This window comes from Hylobates moloch, unplaced genomic scaffold (genome assembly GCF_009828535.3).
Source record: "Hylobates moloch isolate HMO894 unplaced genomic scaffold, HMol_V3 SCAFFOLD_1, whole genome shotgun sequence".
NCBI lineage: Eukaryota > Metazoa > Chordata > Mammalia > Primates > Hylobatidae > Hylobates > Hylobates moloch.
In genome coordinates this window covers 130824345-130844999 of record NW_026652276.1, presented here as the reverse complement: position 1 = coordinate 130844999, position 20655 = coordinate 130824345, and the positions used below count along the sequence as shown (strand labels likewise).

The window sequence follows — 20655 nt, the reverse complement described above, 5'->3', positions numbered from 1 at the left end:
GTTTACTATTTTTCTAGTAGATGCGTTCTTGTCTGTACAGATATGATTCTGGTGTGTGGTTTTATACACTCACTGAGATCTTTATTTTATATATTCTAAAAAATGGACTTGAGGTATGGGTTTTGGGTAAGTCTCACGAATGCAAATGTTAGTTATCAAGTCTGCACGGCCAAATATCTTTAAGGGCTGACTTTAATGGGTTTTCAATGTCTTTTTATTTTCCTTAGGGTGACTTCATTTATTAAAAGATAAATGAAAATGACTATCACTTATTTCCATGCATTGATTGAGGTAAAAAGAATAAAGTAACTATTCTGCATAATAAAATCTCCAAGTGTATCCTGAGTTCTCTCTCTCTCTTAATCAAGGTTGGTTGCAAACGTGGACCAGATTAGTTTTATCTCCTTCAAAAGCACTTCATTGATTATATAATATGATCACTTCCATGTTATATTTTTAGCTCTTCTCAGAAAAACAAACTTCCAAGAAAGAGCATTAGAAATCTACTATAGAATGACATTAAGAGAAGTGTCCTCCTTAACGTAGTTGCCTTGAGAAGCGCATGAAAGGCATTTTACTTTTAGGCCAGGCACAGTGGCTGATGCCTATAATCCCAGCACTTGGAGACCGAGGTGGATTGATCACTTTGAGACCAGCCTGGGCAACATGGTGAAACCCCATCTCTACTAAAAATACAAAAATTAGCCAGGTATGGTGGCAGGCGCCTGCAATCCCAGCCAGTCGGGAAGCTGAGGTAAGAGAATCACTTGAACCCGGGAGGTGGAGGTTGCAGTGAGCTGAGATCGTGCCACAGCACTCCTGCCTGGGCAACAAGAGTGAAACTCTGTCAAAAAAAAAAAAAAAAAAAAAAGGAGGCATTTTACTTTCAGAATTTAGTGTAAAGGAAAACACATTATAAAACTGTAACTTCTCTCCTGCATAATATTCACTGACCTGGAACTTACTATACTTTTTATTTTGTCCTGATCACTAGAAAAATCAGAACACTTAAGCATAGTGGTAAGATCACCCTCAAGCTTTGCACATTTGCCTCCCCTTTGTGTCTCAGCAAAGGAAATAGAAAATTGGAACTGTTTTAGATAAACATCATTCTGTCAACAACAGATAAACATCATTTTGTCAACAATGAACCCGTCGTTTTTAGGTTAAACTTTGTGGGTAGCAAGATTGAGGTGAGTGACTCTCCTGCTTCAGTAGAACATTCCTGAAAGACGTATATTTGTTCTTATTTCCTGATCAAGTCATCAAAAGAAGGGAGAACTCTTTTTGAGCGTTTACCACGTGTTACATTGCTAGATGCTTATGTGTATGTTGTTTGTTTAATTCATCTAACAACCCTAAAAATCAGCATGTGACTTTCTCATTTTGGATAATGGAGCTGAGGCTGAGAAACCTTCAGTAACTTTTCAATTTTGTTTTCTCCAAAACCTATACCATTTTAATTCTATAGAAAAGTAGCAAGGCATTTATGCTACCGTTAAATGTAACAACATTTAAGAAAGATTGATGTTTGTTTTTCATTAATACTGCAAGGAAAAAATGCAGCATTCCCTTTCAAAGAAGTGTTCTGAGGGATGATATGTGTAAACACATACCTGTCTTTATTGGAGGAAAGATAATTTCTTGATCAACTCCGTTTTTATTATTCTCATGTCTGACGATACATCTGTGTTCTTTGTCCAGTGACTTTTCTGGCACCGTTAACCAGCTAAATTTCATGTATGTGTCATTAGTCTTCATGGTGTTCCCCTCCTGGGATCCCAGAATCGTGTTGCTCTTCTTTTCTTGCCAATGTATCTCAATAACATCCGGGAAAAATTTCTCAAGAAGACAAAGGTATGTTCCAGCCTTATGGAGCTTTGTTTCAGCAATTGAAGGAAGAAAAATAGTGGGCTTGGGGGAAACATCTGCATCAAGGTGTTTATCTATGGGGAGAAATGGAATATGAATTTAAAAGAATCATTAGAGAAACACACACATTGCACGGTTTGGAGTGGCCTAGTACATAACAATAAAAAGAGAAAGTGCCATTGAGCTGGTGTCCACTGTGGCCTTTCATCCAGGATAGGCTGCACAGTACTTATTATTGTGCTTATTTTACAGATGTTGAAGAGAGGATCAAGACATTAAACAACTTGGGAAAAGTCACAGCTCTCAAGTGTCAGATGCTGGATGAAAACCTGGCCTTTGTTTATTCTGCACATGCTGTGATGAGTGTGATTTTTAACTACCTCCTACCAATGCTTCCAATGTTCACGAACATATTTATTTTATTTTTTAATCTCTTTTGTTTCATCATAGTGAAGCATGTTTTCAAGGTGGATGGCAGGGGAAAGGGAAAGAAGATCAGATAACTTCAATGACCTCTCTACAGATGAGACTCTTTGGTCCTTTTCCTACTTCCATTTCCCATCCTTTGTAACTTATGTTCTTTGGCCAAATAACACACATTCTCATGTTCCACAATTTTGTGTACTCCCACTCTTCGTTTAACTGATTCTGCGATGCACCATATTTATCTTATTTCTCATATGGATAAATGTCAGATTTTTAAATTTTATTGTTTGCCTTATTTCCCATATGAATAAATGTCAGGTTTTGTTGTTGTTGTTGTTGTTGTTGTTTTTGAGACTGGGGCTTGCTCTGTCGTCCAGGTTGGAATGCAGTGGCACAATCACGTGTCACTGCAGTCTCCACTTCCCAAGCTCAAGTGGTCCTCCCACCTCAGCCTCCCAAGTAGCTGGGACTTCAGGCATGCGCTCCCATGCCTGGCTAATATTTGTTTTTTGCAGAGACACAGTTCACCATGTTGACCAGGGTGGTCTCAAACTCCTGCCCTCAAGTGATCTGCCTGCCTCAGCCTCCCAAAGTGCGGGGATTAGAGGTGTGAGCCACAACAATGCCTAGCCATTTTATTCACTTTTATTTTTAACAATACACAGTCACTTGTTTTGTGTGTGTGTGTGTGTGTGTGTGTGTGTGTATTTGTTTGTTTGAGACGGAGTTTTGCTCTTTCGCCCAGGCTGGAGTGCAGTGGCGCAATCTTGGCTCACTGCAAGCTCCGCCTCCCGGGTTCACGCTATTCTCCGGCCTCAGCTTCCCAAGTGCTGGGACTATAGGCGCCCGCCACCACACCCGGCTAATTTTTTTGTGTTTTTAGGTGAGACGGGGTTTCACCGTGTTAGCGAGGATGGTCTCGATCTCCTGACCTTGTGATCCGCCCGCCTTGGCCTCCCAAAGTGCTAGGATTACAGGCGTGAGCCACGGCACCCGGCCACAGTCACTTGTTTTAATGAGAATCTACTTCCACATGTACGTACTGTCTATCAAGTTGGCCATGTAGCTTCAATGTGTATACCACGCGCCGTCCTCCTAGTTAATATCTAACTTTATATAACATCTCAATTTCACATCTGCACCCTCCAAGTTTTGGGGTGCAGCAGTATTTACAGCTGTACTTCCAGATTATTCACCATGTCTTAAATTTAGAAACAAAAAGGCAACATTTCCAAAACTCCTTTTAAACATTTTTATTGATTATTTTCAGAAATACTCCCGTTAATCTTACCCAGTAATACACTTATCAAAATTTTATGTATTCCCCTACCTTTTTCTCCTACATTTGAGGATAAAATTGTAATCTGTGCTCCTTGCTAGGTAATCACAGGCCTTTTTCCTTCTCCTTTCCTTGGAGCTTTTGATCATCTGTATTTATTTAATGGTCTGACTGTGCTTGTGTATTTTAATTTAGGTCTTCTCAAACAGATTTTGGAAACAGGTGTCTTAAACAAATAACAAATAGTTTGTGCATTTAGCTTGTTTCTCTTTTGCCCCCAGGAGTTGATGGTTTTGTAAGGTCAAGCTCAAATAAGACACAAGGAATGGAGAATATGTTTGCAAATCCTAGCTCTGTGATAGGGACACCTACATACTAAATTTAGATAGAAAGTGCCAGAACTTAAAATGAGGCTTTTTTCTCCAAAATTTTCTCTCACAACATGGGGAGGTGCCTTATGTATGGTACAGTCTTTGTGTAACCTCTCATATTTAAAAAAAGTTCTTCTAATACTCTGCTTTGATCCAGAAGGACTAACTGGACGAGATATCAACATGAAATGAACTCAATGAATGCTAGTCTTGGGAATAGCACTGGTAAAAGGAAAAATAAAAGGCAAAGAAATTTATCATGGATTTGGTCATTATTACTTGGGGTTAAGGCCCCTACAGTTTTTACTTCATACAAATGTAGAATAACAGAATAAATTGGAAAAAGAATACCCTTTTATTTTGTGAGTGAATAATTGTTTCTTACAATAAAATATTCAGGGACACCATCATAAGGAGATTCCAAAGTGGACACTTTGACCTGAGATGCCTTAGAAAGTTGCTCTGAGATAGATACTTTACATGCATGTGAAGCATCAAAACAAAAGTTTTAATGAAATATAAGGGCAACAAAGGCAATATTTCTCAACTGATATTGATATTGATATAATTTTTAACTTTGAAGGTATGATCCAGTTAAGAAATTAAATGTTATAGGTAGACATTTGACTGTTTTACCTATATCCCTATAAATTTACATATTCAAGATTGGGGAGGGGAAAATACATATTTTCTTAAACTTGTATAAATTTTCCCTGGAAAATGAAAAATCACCTTGTATTCTGGTAGATCATATTTGAGATAATACGTAAAACATTCTAATTACTTTTAGAAGCAGGTACAATCAGTCTTTTAGAAATAGCATTTTACAAATAATGATACTTGCTCTGAAGTGAGCTGTTGAATAGATGGGGGTTGATACGTTTATCTGTATTCCTGAGTGTGTAAAGACCTCTCATGGGTAGTAACTTGAATTCTGGAAGAGGAAATAATATTTCTATCACCTACCAAGTGCCAGGCATTCTGGTATGTAATTTCCATATTTAATTTCATTTAATCTTTACAACATCCACTTTAGATAAATAATTTCCATTATCTTCATTGTACAGATCAACTTGAAAACAGAAGTTTCAACTTTGTTCTGGTATTGAAAAATATTAAGGACATTTGAAAAGAATGTTTACGAAGTAGTGTGAAGTGAAAAAGCCAGATCTATTACTGTGTATCTAGTATGATTCCAACTTTGTAAAACAAACAAACAAAAAGCAGAGAAAAATGTTTAAATAGAAATATAACAAAATGATAATGTGACGAGGGTCAATATCAAATTATAATTTTTTGTTTATTTTTGTGTTTTCCAATTTCTCTATAATGAGCCAGCATTTTTACAATTTGAATAATTGGTAAATCAAAATACACTTCCTAAAAGGGAGTTACATAGAAAGTGCTAACCCCAGGAGTCGAGAAACAAAGTCCATACCTTTTCCTGCACCGCACTTTCCTGAAAAATCACTTCTCAGAAAATTACAAATTATGAATTTGATTGCTACAATTCTCATTAAGTCATTTGGATAAAAGAGAATCGGAAGGTCACTTTTTAACTTATAAGTTCATTTTATCATAAGATCTCAACCACTAAGGAAATAAAAATATAAAACTGCTTTCATTTTTTACAATGCTTTATCAACTTTGTGAAAATTCTCCGAAAACTTTCATTTCAGTGGATCTAACAGACTAAGACTATCTTTATGAGATGTTTTCTCTCATCCAGGCAAAATTACATCTTTAAGCTTAAGCTAACAAATAATAAACAAATTCATTGGACCGATTTAAATAACAATAAATACAGCTTATGTCACTTCTAAGTATGGTCACACCATGAAATATTTTGACATTTGATATTAATCATTCTTTGGTCAAATTATCAAATATTTCATCTTTCGGTGACCAGATGAGGAGGGTAGCTGATTTTTTTTTTTTTTTTTTACTTTTTTCCATTGGTTATTTTTAGAATTGAAGAAATAAAATCTCTAAACTAAACTTGTTCACAAAACTTGCAACAGAGAGATACCAATGGAACATAAGGCCTCCATCCTTTAGAGATTTGCGGTTGGTCTAAGCTCCTTAGTAATATCTCCCATGCTAGGGCAGGAAAAGTTCTGACTCCTAAGTCATGAACCAAGTCACCTGACCTCTCTGGAGATTTCACCATGATTAGTGACCAAACCAAGAGGGAATCCTAGAATTCTGAGCCAGCTCCTGCCTGCCAGCCTCCCATCCCTTCTTTACATTGCAAAATTTAAAGAAAACTTACCTGTAATGATGAGCTTTGTTCCGGGACCAAATACCTTGATTTTTTTGCCCAACTCTTGCCCACCACCTGAGAAGCCTTTATAAGAATCTCCCTTTGTGTTTGTCCTAAAATTGTACCAACATTTTTTTCAATATTTACATAAATACATAAAAATTGGCCATGCTGATATTAAGTCAAGACAAAGGTCAAATAAAACCACAATAGACCCGAATGTAATCAGGAATTTAAGAACTGACCTCACCGTGCCCTGGGCACTTTGGGTTATGTACATTCTCTCCTTGTATCACATACACTGAAGTGTCTGATTTTACCATTTCTCATGATTTTGCCGAATCTTCTAAATCTTCCCTAAACAGTTTTCATGTATACACTTTGTCTCAAGTGTGATTTAGAGTTAATATTTCCTTAATTTTCAAAGAGAGACAATAATAGGATTCTTATGTTTGACATTTAATAGATATTCAATATGATTTATAGGTATTTTGTGATTCATATGTATGGAGGGATGGGTATCTAGATTGATTCTAAAGTAACTTCTTTTTGGCCAGGCACAGTGGCTCATGCCTGTAATCCTAGCACTTTGGGAGGCTGAGGCAGGCGGATCACTTGAGCTCAGGAGTTGAAAACCAGCTTGGCCAACATGGTGAAACCCCATCTCTACTAAAAATACAAAAAAAAAAAAAAAAAAATTAGCTGGGCATAGTGGCGGGGGCCTGTAATCTAAGCTACTCGGGAGGCCGAGCAGAAGAATCTCTTGAACTTGGGAAGCAGAGGTTGCAGTGAGCAGAGATGATGCCACTGCATTCCAGCTGGGTGACAGAGCTAGACTCCATCTCAAAAAAATAAAATAAAAATAAATAAAGTAACTTCTTTTTAGAATCCAGTTCTCATTGATAGAATACCAGATGAATTGTTACAAAATATGAATTCCTAATGATGATTCATTGCTGAAAGACTGCTCCTTTTGACTTGAAAATATGCATACAGTTTCATTAAATTAAATCCTGTGCTACTCAACAGAGAATCCAAGGCACCTCTGAGTTATGCAACTTAGCACTGCAATATAGCACAGCTGTGATAGCTCCTTCATCAGTTTCAACATATCTAGCAAATTTGATGCCAATACAGAAAGACAACTGAGTAGAATGATGTCAAAATGACTCACTCTATATAAATACCCTAAAAATTATATTTTGAGTATTTAATAAATGCATATTCCATATAACTTTTTGAAGGAGAGAGAGGTCATTTCAGTGCTGTAATTAGAAGTAGAAGAATTGTATTAATACACAAATAGCAATACAAACTGGGAGTCGTTACTAGAAAAATAGTCAACTAAAGAGTCCATTCATAGGGTCAAACCACAGAAGAGGAAATATTCAAAGTATAAAAATATGACTTAATATTTCTAAATATCACATAAGGGTCCAGACCAGGCACTTTGGAATAGACAGTCTTAGATAGATCCCAAATTTTGCCACAGTGACTAGTCATGTGACTTTAAGAAAGTGACTGATCTTCTCCAGGCCTCAGTTTCCTCATCTGTGAAATGGGACTAAGAGGATCCCCTACATAGGTCTGATGAGGAAGGAGATAAAGCACTGAAAATATTTAGCATGGTGTCTGGCTCTCAATAAACTTTACTAATATTAATTTTCTCCTTAAAAGGACAATATCGGGTCATTTTATGAGATCCTCCTGCCAAACACAATACATAGATCTTATAAGCAATAACTGCTATACAAATTAAGAAAGAAAACGAGCTCATGAACCCAAGACCTTCTGCTTCTTCAGCAGCCACAGGCCAAAGAATGTGGACAGGGCCCAACCAAGCCAGAATCTAGAATACTTATGTGCCAGACTGGCAGCTTTTGAGTGTTGAGACTGTGTCTTCTTTGCCCTTTTATCTCCAGCATCCAGAACAAAAACTGTTTTTAATAAATATTTGCTGAGAGGATGAATGAACAAATGAAGATGTAAAATGATGAAGACTCTTTTCATTGACCTTGGAGCTGACATGGCTGGTTAGACTTACAAATTCTATTAAACTGGGCTGTTTCCAGGTGATGTAACAAGAGCCCCAGCTGCATAAATTGTGACTGACTTCAGCCTCCCTCAAAGAAACTAGAGCACTAATAAGTGGGATGTATTGACCTTCTATAGTAATTTACTATAAGAAGTAATTTTTTTCTGTACTATTTCTCAGGATGAGATCAAAATCAATAACATGGATTTGGCAGACTAGTAGAAGAAGCGAGCACTATGTTATATCTCAAAATACAGAGAAGAAGTAATTAATAAAACTCCATTTTTATGTCTCTCACTTAAAAGACCTACAAAAAAGTAACTTGGTCCGAGGACTTACACCAATGTACAGACATGGTCCTCAAAACATTTTAATTTCTCGCCAGAGTCTACCTTTTGTGTGTGTGTGTGTGTGTCTGTATTCTAAAAGTAGAATTTTAATCTGCTTACAGACAGGGAAGGGAAGATATCATGTACAAAATCATTTTGTTTCCATATTCAGCTAACCTGCAAAATTGCTGTTCGTATACTGAGGCCAGGAATGTGACATATTCAGATAAGATTGATCATTTTTTTCTAAAAAGCATCTATCAGTTTTTCATTACTGGGATAAAAAACAGAAAAAAAAGTTACTTACCAGGTGAAGTTACTATGAGCTTAGTCCCTTTAGCAAATATCTTGAACCAACCAGTGGTATCACACTGGTCTAAGCCTCTACAAAAATCTCAACCTTCTGATCCTCATGACATGACTAGCAATCCAACAACTTTGAACTAGCAATTTCATCTTTTGGCTTTTTTGGAAGTCCTTGAATATAGGTTTTGTGACGTGATAGTTTGTAATTTTTCCTCATAAATTGCCTGTTTTCTTCTAAGGCAGTAATTCTTTTTTTTTTTTTTTTTTTTTTTTTGAGACGGAATCTTGCTCTGTCGCCCAGGCTGGAGTGCAGTGGCGCAATCTCGGCTCACTGCAAGCTCCGCCTCCGGGTTCACGCCATTCTCCTGCCTCAGCCTCTCCGAGTAGCTGGGACTACAGGCGCCCGCCACCACGCCCGGGTGATTTTTTTGTATTTTTTAGTAGAGACGGGGTTTCACCGTGGTCTCGATCTCCTGACCTCGTGATCCGCCCTAAGGCAGTAATTCTTGAAAAGCACCAACAGAAAAGGGAAATGGAAAAAAAAAAAAAAAAAAAGCAGGTAGAGAAAATAGCAGGCTTAATGGGTCAACCCACTACTTTTCTAAATTACCAGGAAAAGTGTTCAGAGAATTGTCTTTTTTTTTTTTTTTTAATTTCCAGGTGTTCAATTGTATTGAAACTGCTTTGAGATTACATCAAAGGAAAAGCCCTTCTGTTCCCACAAACACCGGGGCCTCTCTGTTAGCAATTTGGGAAGATACTTCTGAAAGGAGGAAGCTCTTTAGTAACTGAAAATGCAAATGTGTCAACGCAGATATACTTGAGAAATTTGAGCAAAGGTCTCCACTTTCAAAAAGCCACTTTTATCATTTGGCAACACGATGCTTTACTAAGGCAATGCCAAATGAAAAAATGTGCTCTGCAATGACTTATTATTTCTCCTGGAATAACAGAAGAAATTTGTAGAATTCTATCTCCCATGAAATAATAGATTCTTTAATTATACTGAGGCATGACCAAAAAAAAAAAATCCAGTTATCTAATATGTTGAAAAATCTGCCATCTTAAGCCGGGGTCAGCTGTGTGATCTCCTGAGTACAGACGAGGTGTTTAGTTGCAAGCACTGAGGAGGACAAGCCTTGACGACCTCCATGTCCACTCCAGATCCACCCTGCTCCAGCCTAAGTCCCATCTTCATTCATGAAGGTATAAATGAGGTCACAGAGGGCACCTGTCCATACACAGCAGCTCACAGCCCCCAAACCAATGGAGAAGACAACGGGGCTGGGTGAAAATTATGTTTGGAAAGGCTTTCTTTTTAATAGAAAATTCAAAATTGTTATGTGGCACTGTCGATGACCCTTTACACCTGTGATAGATGGAATGACGCCCACTCAATCTCTTTTTGTCCCCTGGCCTTCCTTATTCCAGGACCGTGAGGGGAAGCATCAGAAGTATTAGCAGCTGTCAATATTTCAAGAGCCATGAAGGATTTAAGTAATAAAATGTGTAAAAGTAATGAATTATAAAATCTTTTATTATATTTACCAAAAAAATACAAGAATGATACGAAGAACACAGTATTTAGTTTTCCTAAGGACATAAAATAAAACTCAAATAAATGGAGAAACATACATTGATGAATAAAAAGCTTCTATCTTAAAGAGGCCAATACATCTTAAATTCATCTATAAATTTCCAGCAATTCCAGTCAGAATTACTACGACATGCTATTGTTGTTCTAGGGTGTGAGGTTTAATGTTAGGCTAGATAAGTTGATTTTAAATTCTATAGGGATGAATAAACATGAGATGATTGAAAAAGAATTTTCTGAAAAATGGTACAGTGAATAGACATTTGGCTTAGTAGATCTTAATTCTTATCACAAAGCTACTGAGATAATATGATAATGATGTAAGAATAATGAAACAGACAAATAAAACAGAAATTCTCCAGAAAACGTGTCAAATATACGTGCATATTTAAAACACGCTGCAGCATTTTTAAATTGAAAGGAAATGATGGATTGTTTAGAAATGGGCATTAGGAAAATAATTACCTGAGAAAATAAAAATATCACTCTACCTCATTCCAGATAACACAGGGTCCAAATAGATTAAAATTAAAATTACAAAGCTACACTTGGCCAGAAGGGACATATAGGAGATTAATTGTATCCATTGAGTAAAGGGGCATGGGATGGAAATGGGGTAGGAGAAACTTAACACATTAATTTTTAAGAAGTAAGCATGTGGAAAATTTTCTATTTTTATAGTATTTTCAAATAAATGCTTTTGAAAGAAGAATAGACAATGAGGACTTGCTAAAAAATTTAGAGAGGAAAATCACATGATCACATTTGCTCTTTAGGAAGATAAATGTGCAAGCAGAAAGGAAGGGGTGCTCCCCAGGACAGCAATTTGGGTGAAGCAGATGGTTTTATATGTGGTCGCCATAAGCCAATAAGAGGCAACCAGGACCTGCATTGTTGCAGTGATGGTGGAGATGGACAGAGTGGCTGGAGCAATAAACATTACCAAGTTTACTCGAGTTTTTAAAAGATTCTCGTGAGATAAACTATTATCTCAGGAAGTTGGGAATGAAGAAAAAGACACTTTAAAATTGGAAAACCCAGGTTCAGATTCCAGTTCTTCCACTCCTGGTGATGTGCCCTTGGGCACACACACTTCTCAGAGCCTGGGTTTCCTCGTCTTTTAAACGCAGAGGATTAGACCTATTTCCCAGGACTTTTGTATGACATTTATAATCGAGCCTGGGACACAGTAGGTGCTAAAAACTGAGTAATTTTCTCTTATCATTTATGCAATAATTCAGACAGAGAGACTTCACTTCATAAGGTAGAATGGAAACATCTTATTTCTGTGTCCTTTTATCTGAAAATTGTAAGTTATTGTTACTTCGTAGTGTCAATTACCCTTTACACCTGTCATAGATGGGATGATGCCCATTCAATCCCTTTTTGTCCTCTGCTTTTCCTTATTCCAGGACCATGTGGGGAAGTATCAGAAGTCTTAGAAGCTGTCTACATTTCAACAGCCATGAAAGATTTAAGTAATAAAATGCAAAAAGTAAGTAATGAATTATAACATCTTTATTAAGTTTACAAAAAAAAGAACTATATAAAGACCATAATGTTCAGTTTTACTAAAGGTGTAAAATGAAACCTAAATGAATGTGTATAAAGATGAGCAGTTTTGCCTCTAACCCTATGTTTTGGAACACACACATCCCCCCCGCCACATTTGTCATGTCGTGAGTTAACAAACTGAGGCAACTTAAATCCTGCTTCCAAGAAGATGGGTTATGAATGAACAAATATATAAATAACAAGTAAGTCAAGTGAGGTAAAGCACAAATTGGCACTGCATTGCTTGAAGTTTTGCATCACTTTTTCGAGTTTGATGATAATAACTTTCATAGAGAACAGCTTCAACCAAATTTGTTAGACCATCAAAAGATATGAAGATATATCTCACATTTCACTTCAGGGTTTGGTTGCCAACATGAACCAAAATAATAATTTGTACCTTTTTTTCACATTGGTTTATCTTTTAGAAATTTTAATGGATCTTAATTAAATCAGGTACAGAAGTAAGTTAAGACACTTCCAAGAGAGACCACTGTCTGAAGCTAAATAAACACATTATCTGACATGTACAAGAGATAAAAAATCACATACTGACAATCTGTGGACCACTAACTTTCACAAATTAGCATAATTTGATTTCACATATGTCATCACTTAGATAATACCAGATATGTTACAATATAGTCCAATGGATCTTCACTTGTTTCTAAAAACGCCGGGGCAGTGTTTGGGAGAGGCCAGGTCACTGCACTTTCAAGCAGATTCTCCCTTTTAGCAATTGTGCCACCTATCTTCATTCTTAACCTGATGATTTAGTCTTTTAGGGTTTCTTTTGCACTTGGGGTATTTAACATGCCACTATGCATATTGTAGATTTATAGATACTTTTCAACTGATACTGCTCCCACAGGCAAACATGCCTGGTGAAACACTTGTTTCTTTTTGGCAAACAAGAAATGTTTGCATAAAAGACTCCTGTCTGGAAGAATGTCTTGAGAAATTACTATTCTACCCTAAGCCCCAAATCTCCTTTTCACTTACCTTCCTCCTGCTCCGGGATGACAATCCATGGGCCTGTGCTTTCTGATAGTGAAAGAGAAGAAAATTCATAAATATAGTGTCTACCATGAGTCAGGCACTAACTATGCATTTATCTCTTTCTGCTTTACCCTATAAATGGTTATTACCATTAAAAGTCATGTGAAGAAACAGAATTAAGGAGTTCGAACTGAGCCAGGATTTCAGTTCAAGTTTTCCACATCCCAAACCCTGTTCATCAATTACTTCACAGTTGGAGAGATATGTGTGGAAGGAACGCAGTTCCCGGGTGTAGTCTAGGTCTGTATAATATAGAGAATCTGTATCTCAAATGGCCAGATAGAGGATGCTGGGTATTGCTTTCTAGGAATCACAGAACATATCAAATAAAATAAAAAGCAGATGAAATGGTTGATTTGCATATTCTAAAAAGCAATGAGTAGTCAGTGCCAACACCTAGCAAAATAATCTGTGAGGAGTGGGGCTAGTTGAATCTGAATATCAAATTATATCTCACAATTTACTTTCTTTTTATTTGTCTTTCCGTGACACCAGGAGATTATAGCATCCATGGGGCCATTTGGGCCATGCACTTCAGAATGACAATCATTGCTGTCATGGCTGGCCTATTGCCCTGCACGTGTCAGGGGCAACACAAAGAGTTTCTAAACCTGCAGTAAGTTAGAGAGAAGACTGGGTGTTCTCTGCACTGGGTCTGTAGTGTTTCGGTCGGGGGCTCTGTTGAGACAGCCTACTCCAGTCTCAGATTGGACCACACAGCGTTGGGCCTGGTTTGTGGGTGTCTTTCTGGCAGGTGAAACCATAGTTTCCAGAGTTCCTGTAGCCTCCCTTCAGATCTTATATCACAGGAAACTCAGTAATATTGGGTCTCTGCACTCTTCTCTCATTACTAGGGGAAACAAAAAACACAGATATCAACAAAACGCTATCTGCTTGAGAAAACACCCTTGCCATTGCATCAGATGATACAATATACTGTTGCCATTTACTGCAATAGGAAATTCTGGGGAGGAAAATAACACATGCTCGGAGATTGGAGGAAGGGACTGGAATTGGAATCAATAATTTTTTTGGCTACTTGTCAGACATCCAAAAAGAGAGGTACTGAGCTATAATGTAATGGTATAGTTATGGTTGCTACTATTGTTCTTGCTATTTTCTAGGTGTGGCTGTTAAGGCCTTGGACATGAACAAGTCCTAGGTCACTCTAAGAAGGCAGAAAGCAGGCCAGGCCTATCCAATTTGAACCAAGTGCGTGGCCAGCCAGTTGGGATTGGTTCCAGGTTTCAGAGTGAAGAGTAGGAAATTCCAGCCTTGGTTCAGCAGATCCTTCTATTATAAGAATTTACTAATCTAGTCAGAAAAAAAGCTAATCTCTATTTCCCACATGCCCATATGTGTGATGGGCATACCAGGGAAACTGCTCTGATTAGTAGGGATTTCAGAACAGTTAGGAAGCTATAGAAACAAAGGGCAGTAAATAGCTATGGGAAGACAACATGGGTAGATGGAGTGTGAAGTCCATCCCTGCTGACCTTTGTCCCCTTCTCAGCAGTGTGGTAGTTACATGTTTGGCCTATATCAGACTTGACTGGGGCCTAGGGGTACCACTGAGGAAGACGACGCATAGTTGTCACAGTTTCCTTTTGAAAGAAATGTGATTCTGTTGAAAGAAGTTCAACACAGACCATGAGAGAGGCAGGAAGGCGCCCTGGACTGAGAATCTGAAATGCAAGAGTATGGCCCTACCTCAGTGGTTAAAACTAGCTTGAGACAAGTCACTTGCTGTCTCTGTGCCCCCAGCTTCCTCATTTGAAGTGGGGACATTGGGCTAAATATGTTCCAAGGGCCCTGCCTGTTCAAACAGCCTATGAACCAATGAACAAGAGCATTAAGGAGTCTGTTGTGGTTCCAGGAGTATGAAGCAGTCAGGGGGTGGTCATAGGAAGATTTTCTTACAGGTCCCTTCTGACTCTGTGACATTGTGAGATCCCAGCAGGCACAGTAGTAAGTGGCTTCATCCAACTTGGCAACATTGTTAATGATCAGGTAAAAGATACCATCATATTTATCATCTGCCTCCAAGCGGGGATTGGGCCTGTCTTGCTTGTAATTTTTGGCTGAGCCATAAAGGATTCGTTTCAGGGGCTCGCCTTCTTTTTGTTGATAGCAGTACACAATGGTGTCCTCGAGGGGAACCCCAGACAGCTTGCACCTTATGTGCACTGTTCTGTCTTGTCTGCGTGTGGAGAAGAGTTGATCCTAAGATAGTCTCATTTTGGTGTCTCCATCTGAAAAACAAGGAAGAGAAATGAGAGGCACTGAAAACAGTTGACTGTGGACACAAAAATTATGAAAGGACAAGAAAGGAGTGAAGTCAACCTACAAACCCAAGCCAAAGACAAGAAAAACCCATGAGGTTGACATTGCCAGTGGCTAGTCAGAGTAGATGCTACAAGGGAGCACAGATTAGGACTGAAGATGTAGTGGCAGCTGTTGCTCTGCGATAGGGAGGGAAAGGCTTATTTTAGAACCAATGAAAGTCCTTCACAGGGAGATCTATTGCAGTGGTATTTGTCATGTTCTGGTGTAAAGAAACTATCAAATCCAAGAAGATCTCATGAAAACACTTCTGTTATAATAAGTCAATGTTAACTTCCCCTTTGGAGTAATTCCCTCCTGTTGTTTTTTTAAGTGTTACTTTAAATAAGTCTATCTTTGACCTCTTTCTCCGCTCCTGTTTTAGCCATATTTTGTCAGAGTTGTGGGTAGCTATGCATTATCATGAGTATTGGAGGAAAAGTATAATCACTGTGTATAGTAACAAATGATATTATAATTTCACAACCTCTTGCAGTACTACGTACATTTTATAGGTTGGAAGTGTCCCCAAACTTCACAGTGTGATAAATATTAACAATTCATGTAGTTATTGCTTTAGACACTGTGATGTTGTACTCTATTGTGACTGAAGCAAAATTTTGGAGGAAAAAAATCTTTTTGGTTTATTACCCTCCACTCTTTTCCCATACATAATTTTTAGTTTTTCAGAATTAAAGTTATAATTTATGGTTGTTTGGGGGACAATATAAAATGTTATTTTTATTTATTTATTTATTTAGAGACAAGGTCTAGCTCTGTCGCCCAGGCTGGAATGCAGTGGCACCATCATAGCTCACTGCAGCCTCGAATTCCTGGGCTCAAGTGATCCTCCCACCTTAGCCTTCCAGATAACTAGGGCTACAAGTGACTACTTCCACATCCAGCTAATTTTTGTATGTTTTTTAGAGACAGGGTCTCACTATGTTGCCTGAACTGCTCTCAAACTCCTGGCCTCAAGCGATCCTTCCACCCTGGCCTGGAATCCTCACACCTGGGATTACAGGTGTGAGCCACCGCGCCTGGCCTGTTTTTACGTTTCTAAGCATCGCTATTTTAGCTGAAATAGCTCAGCGATTTAGTCATAAGGGAAAGGACACAACGGAAATGATTTGTTGAGCACTATGTCAGAAGCTTTCATATATGGAGGCTCATTTAGACCTCAGCAACTCTATGAGGTGACTAATGTTAGCCCCACCTGAAGCTGGATAAACAGAACGAAAAGGCATTAAGAACTTTCCTAGATCGCACTGTCAGTAAGTGGTCCAGCAGGAATTTGAAACCCAGGTCTCTGTCACTCAAAAGGCCTTGTATTTTCCAGCGCTCTTTCATTCATTCAAAGTCAATAGACCAGCCCAAAAGGCAGTCCAGGCTCCAGAGGGGTGAGGCTGGATGATAAAGTTTCTCATTGAAAGAAGCATCAGAAGTTGGGCCCTCGGGCTCCTCCTCAGACTTTGCTCAGGACACATGCACCAGAGAAAAGCGCTCTGTGGCCGGCAGCCAGGTGCCTCTAGGAGGCAGAAAAGAGGAGGTGTGTGTTTTCACAGGTGCAGCGGGCGTGGGAGGTGTTTTTGTTCAGTTACAGTGGAGCATTTTGATAAAGTGTGTCCCAGCAGGCACAGTAATATATCCCTGCATCCTCCTTGGCAACTCGGTGTATTCTCAGGCTGGAGGACAAGTCACTTTGCCATTTCCTTGCTTCATATCTTTCCTCACTAATGCCTTGTTCATGGACAACATTTTCATTTGAGGAGATATACAGAATTCGCTTTAGGGGCCGGTCTGGCTTCTGGTGGTACCAGTGTATACATACATTCTTCTTAAAGGTGCTGGATTGTATCTGGCATTCAAGAAATGCTGTATTTCCTTCTTTTCTTGGTGACGGATGTTACAAGTTGTGTTGTGAGATTGTCTCCACTTGTATCTGAAAGAAAAACCAAAAATTTTGAAATTTTTCAATATGAAACATTGATGTCGCTTAAGATAGTATGTTTGTTCTCTATTAAGGGAAAGCTTAGGTGTGAAGTTTACATTTTCTTCCTGAAGAACTCAAGGTAATGGTGGAATTTGTCAGCTTAGCTTGAATGACCATGTGGCTTTGTTCCACCTGAAAATAGTGTGATTTAAATGTCCACGCTTAGGTTGATTCATGTCTTTGTTATTGTGAACAGTGCTGCAATGAACATACATATGCTTGTGTCTTTATAACAGAATGGTTTATATTCCTTTGGATATATACTCAGTAATGGGATTGATGGGGATACCATGCAATACTATGCAGCCATAAAAAGAAAAAATCATGTCCTTTACAGGGACATGATTGGAACTGGAGGCCATTATCCTTAGCAAACTAACACAGGAGCAGGAAACCAAATATCACATGTTCTCACTTACAAATGGGAGCTGAATGATGGGAGCACATGGACACATAAAGGGGAACAACACATTCTGAGGCCTATCAGAGGGTGGAGGGTGGAAGAAGGGAGAGGATCAGGAAAAATACTGAATGGGTACCAGGTTTAGTACCTGGGTGACAAAATAATCTGTACAACAAACCCCCATGACACAAGTTTACCTATATAACAAACCTGCACATGTACCCCTGAACTTAAAATAAAAGTAAAAATTAAAAATAAATAAATGTTCACATTTTCTGTGCCTCCTTTCCAATGAGCGAGATGTCCCTTGGGTAAAGCAACTCACACCTCCACAGGGAGGCCACTAGGATGCCCGGTAGCAGAAGCAGCATTCTGCAAGCTCTTGTCCAGAGAGGCGGCTGAATACAGGGTATTCTAATCAGAGAGAAAATCTGAGGTCTGAGATGGCAAGAGGAAGTGCGCTCTGCACACGGCTAAGACCCACCGACTGCAGGGGAAGGGATCCATGCTACTTTACTCAAACACCCTGTGAAACTGGTTTTCTAACTCAGTGTATCAACAGATTTCTCATTGCTGTGTGATTTTTACTATCTGAAGGTGTTTGTGTAAAGAACCATTTTCTTGCTAAAAGATAAACATTCTTTATTGGTCTAAAACAGAGAGGGAGAGAGAAAGAGAGAAACCCTAAAGTCTGCCTTTGAGGTGCCTCAGGGGCAAGTGTTCTAACACGGTTGCTCCTCACTGCACATCATCACCTAGATCCACTTAGCTGTGGATCTAGGCTAAGAGAAGAGCTAACTCATGTATGACCCAGGTTTATCCTGTAGACAGCCCAGCCAGAGCAAACTTATTTCAGATTCTCTCACTTTTGAATGTTACCATTAAATGGGAATCTTACAGAGGCTGTGTCCTTGAAGTAAAACAAAACAAAACATTTTTAATACATTTTAAAAATAAGGGCAGTTGTTGTTTCCTATAATAAGACAAGTGTAGATTCAGTAGGGGTCATAAAGAAATGCAGAGGAGAAAACAGTCACTTTTTGTCCCCACCAACCAGAGGCAACTACTATTAACAGTTTGGTGTATTCCCTTACAGGCTAATATCTGCTCATCTTTTTCATTTGCTTCACATTGATATAAGATGTGTGCTCGATTTTAAGCTCTGTCTTTACAACTTAAGGTAACACCAGGAATATTTTTCTGCTCTGTGGTTACTTTCTTACCGTGTTCTGATACTTAGCACTATTCCCTGGTTCAGCACCACACTGACCATCAGATCACATAGGGGTCTGCAGATTTTATTTATTTTACATGGCCAGTCCCACGAATTACAGGAACAGAAAAACAAGAAATTATTATTTAATTGATCTCTTAGGTTTTGAACTTCTATGAGGTTCCTCTTGCTCATTTAGTATCTAGTTAATGAAAGTAACTTATCTGCCTTCCTTTTCTTAACATCACTTCCTCACTCTCCTACTAGTCTTCCTGTATCTCCCAAACAAGCTAGCTGTCCTCAAAGCCTGAGGCTCACTTCCTGGGGGAACTCAAACTAAGACCGGTTGGCTGTGTCCCTTTCAATACAGATGCCCTCCCTGTTGTTATAACAGTTCCATGTCCCTCCATACTTAAGAGTAGCAAGGACTTTTGTGTTGCAATAGCCCATTTGAGTAGTTACGACAGAGAATATGTTGTCCACCAACATAGAATATATTTACCATTGGGTCCTTTACAAAAATAGTTTGCCAACTCCTGTTTTAGAGCAATTAAAATGTAAGATTTAAAGGACAATGTTTTACCTTCATTTATTCTATTTCCACTGTTAATCATTTCTTTGTGTGAATTGGAGTTTTTGACCCATATCATTTTTTTCCCTGAATAACTTCTTCTAACATTTCTTGTGAAGTGCATCTGCTGGCAATGAATTCTCTCAGTTTTTATGTTGTCTGAAGCTGTCTTTATGCCAAGTGACAGTTTTTTCATTCAACACTTTGAAGATTTCACTCCAATATCTTCTTGCTTGCATGGTTTCAGATGGAAAATCTGCTTTTTTTCCTCTAGCTACCTTCAAGAGTTTCTCTTTATTTTTGGTTTTCAACAGTTTAAATCTAATACGTCTAGGTATTTTGTTTTGTTTTTAATATTTATCCTGGTTGGTGTTTTCTTAGCTTTTTGGTTCTATGGTTTGGTGTCTATCACTACATTTGGAATACTCTCAGCCATTATTTTTTCAAATATTTCTTCTGCTCCTTTGTCTCTTTTGTTTCCTGGATTCTGATTACAAATATGTTTGAAAATATGATATTGTCTACAGTTCTGTTCTTCCATGAAGATATGCTTTCTCTCCTATTCTTTCTTTCTCATCTATTCCATTGCAGTTTGGGTCATATCTAGTGGCCTATCTTTATGTTAACCAAGTCTTTCCTTATCTCCATGGGATCTACTGGTGAGCCCTTCAAAGCCATTCTTGATTGCTATTACTGTGTTTTTTTTTATGTCTTGTATTTTCATTTGAATTTTTTATGAAATTGCTCTCTCTTTGCTGAAATTCTCTGTCTGATCTTGCATGTTGTCTACCTTTTCCATTAGAGCCTTTAACATACTCATCAGTTATTTTAAATTCCCTGCCTGACAGCTCAATCATCTGAGTCATATCAGAGTCTGATGCATATGATTGCTTTGTGGCTTCAAGACTGTGTTCCTTCTTGTTTTAGGGTAAGGTACTTAGATTTTTTTACTGAAAGGGGACTATGTTGTATAACACAGTAGATACTGAGATAATTATATTTGATACTAAAAAATGCCTACATTGGCCAGGTACGCTGGCTCATGCCTGTAATCCCAGCACTTTG

General features: G+C 38.3%; 1 protein-coding gene across 1 annotated transcript; it reads right to left on the bottom strand.

The window, feature by feature from the left end:
• Window positions 1-1757: 1757 nt before the first annotated feature.
• Window positions 1758-1934, bottom strand: LOC116812536 (T-cell receptor gamma alternate reading frame protein). Its single transcript, XM_032758295.2, has one exon. It carries the CDS (start codon window positions 1932-1934, stop codon window positions 1758-1760), a length of 177 nt encoding a protein of 58 aa, XP_032614186.1.
• Between the last annotated feature and the right edge of the window lie 18721 nt (window positions 1935-20655).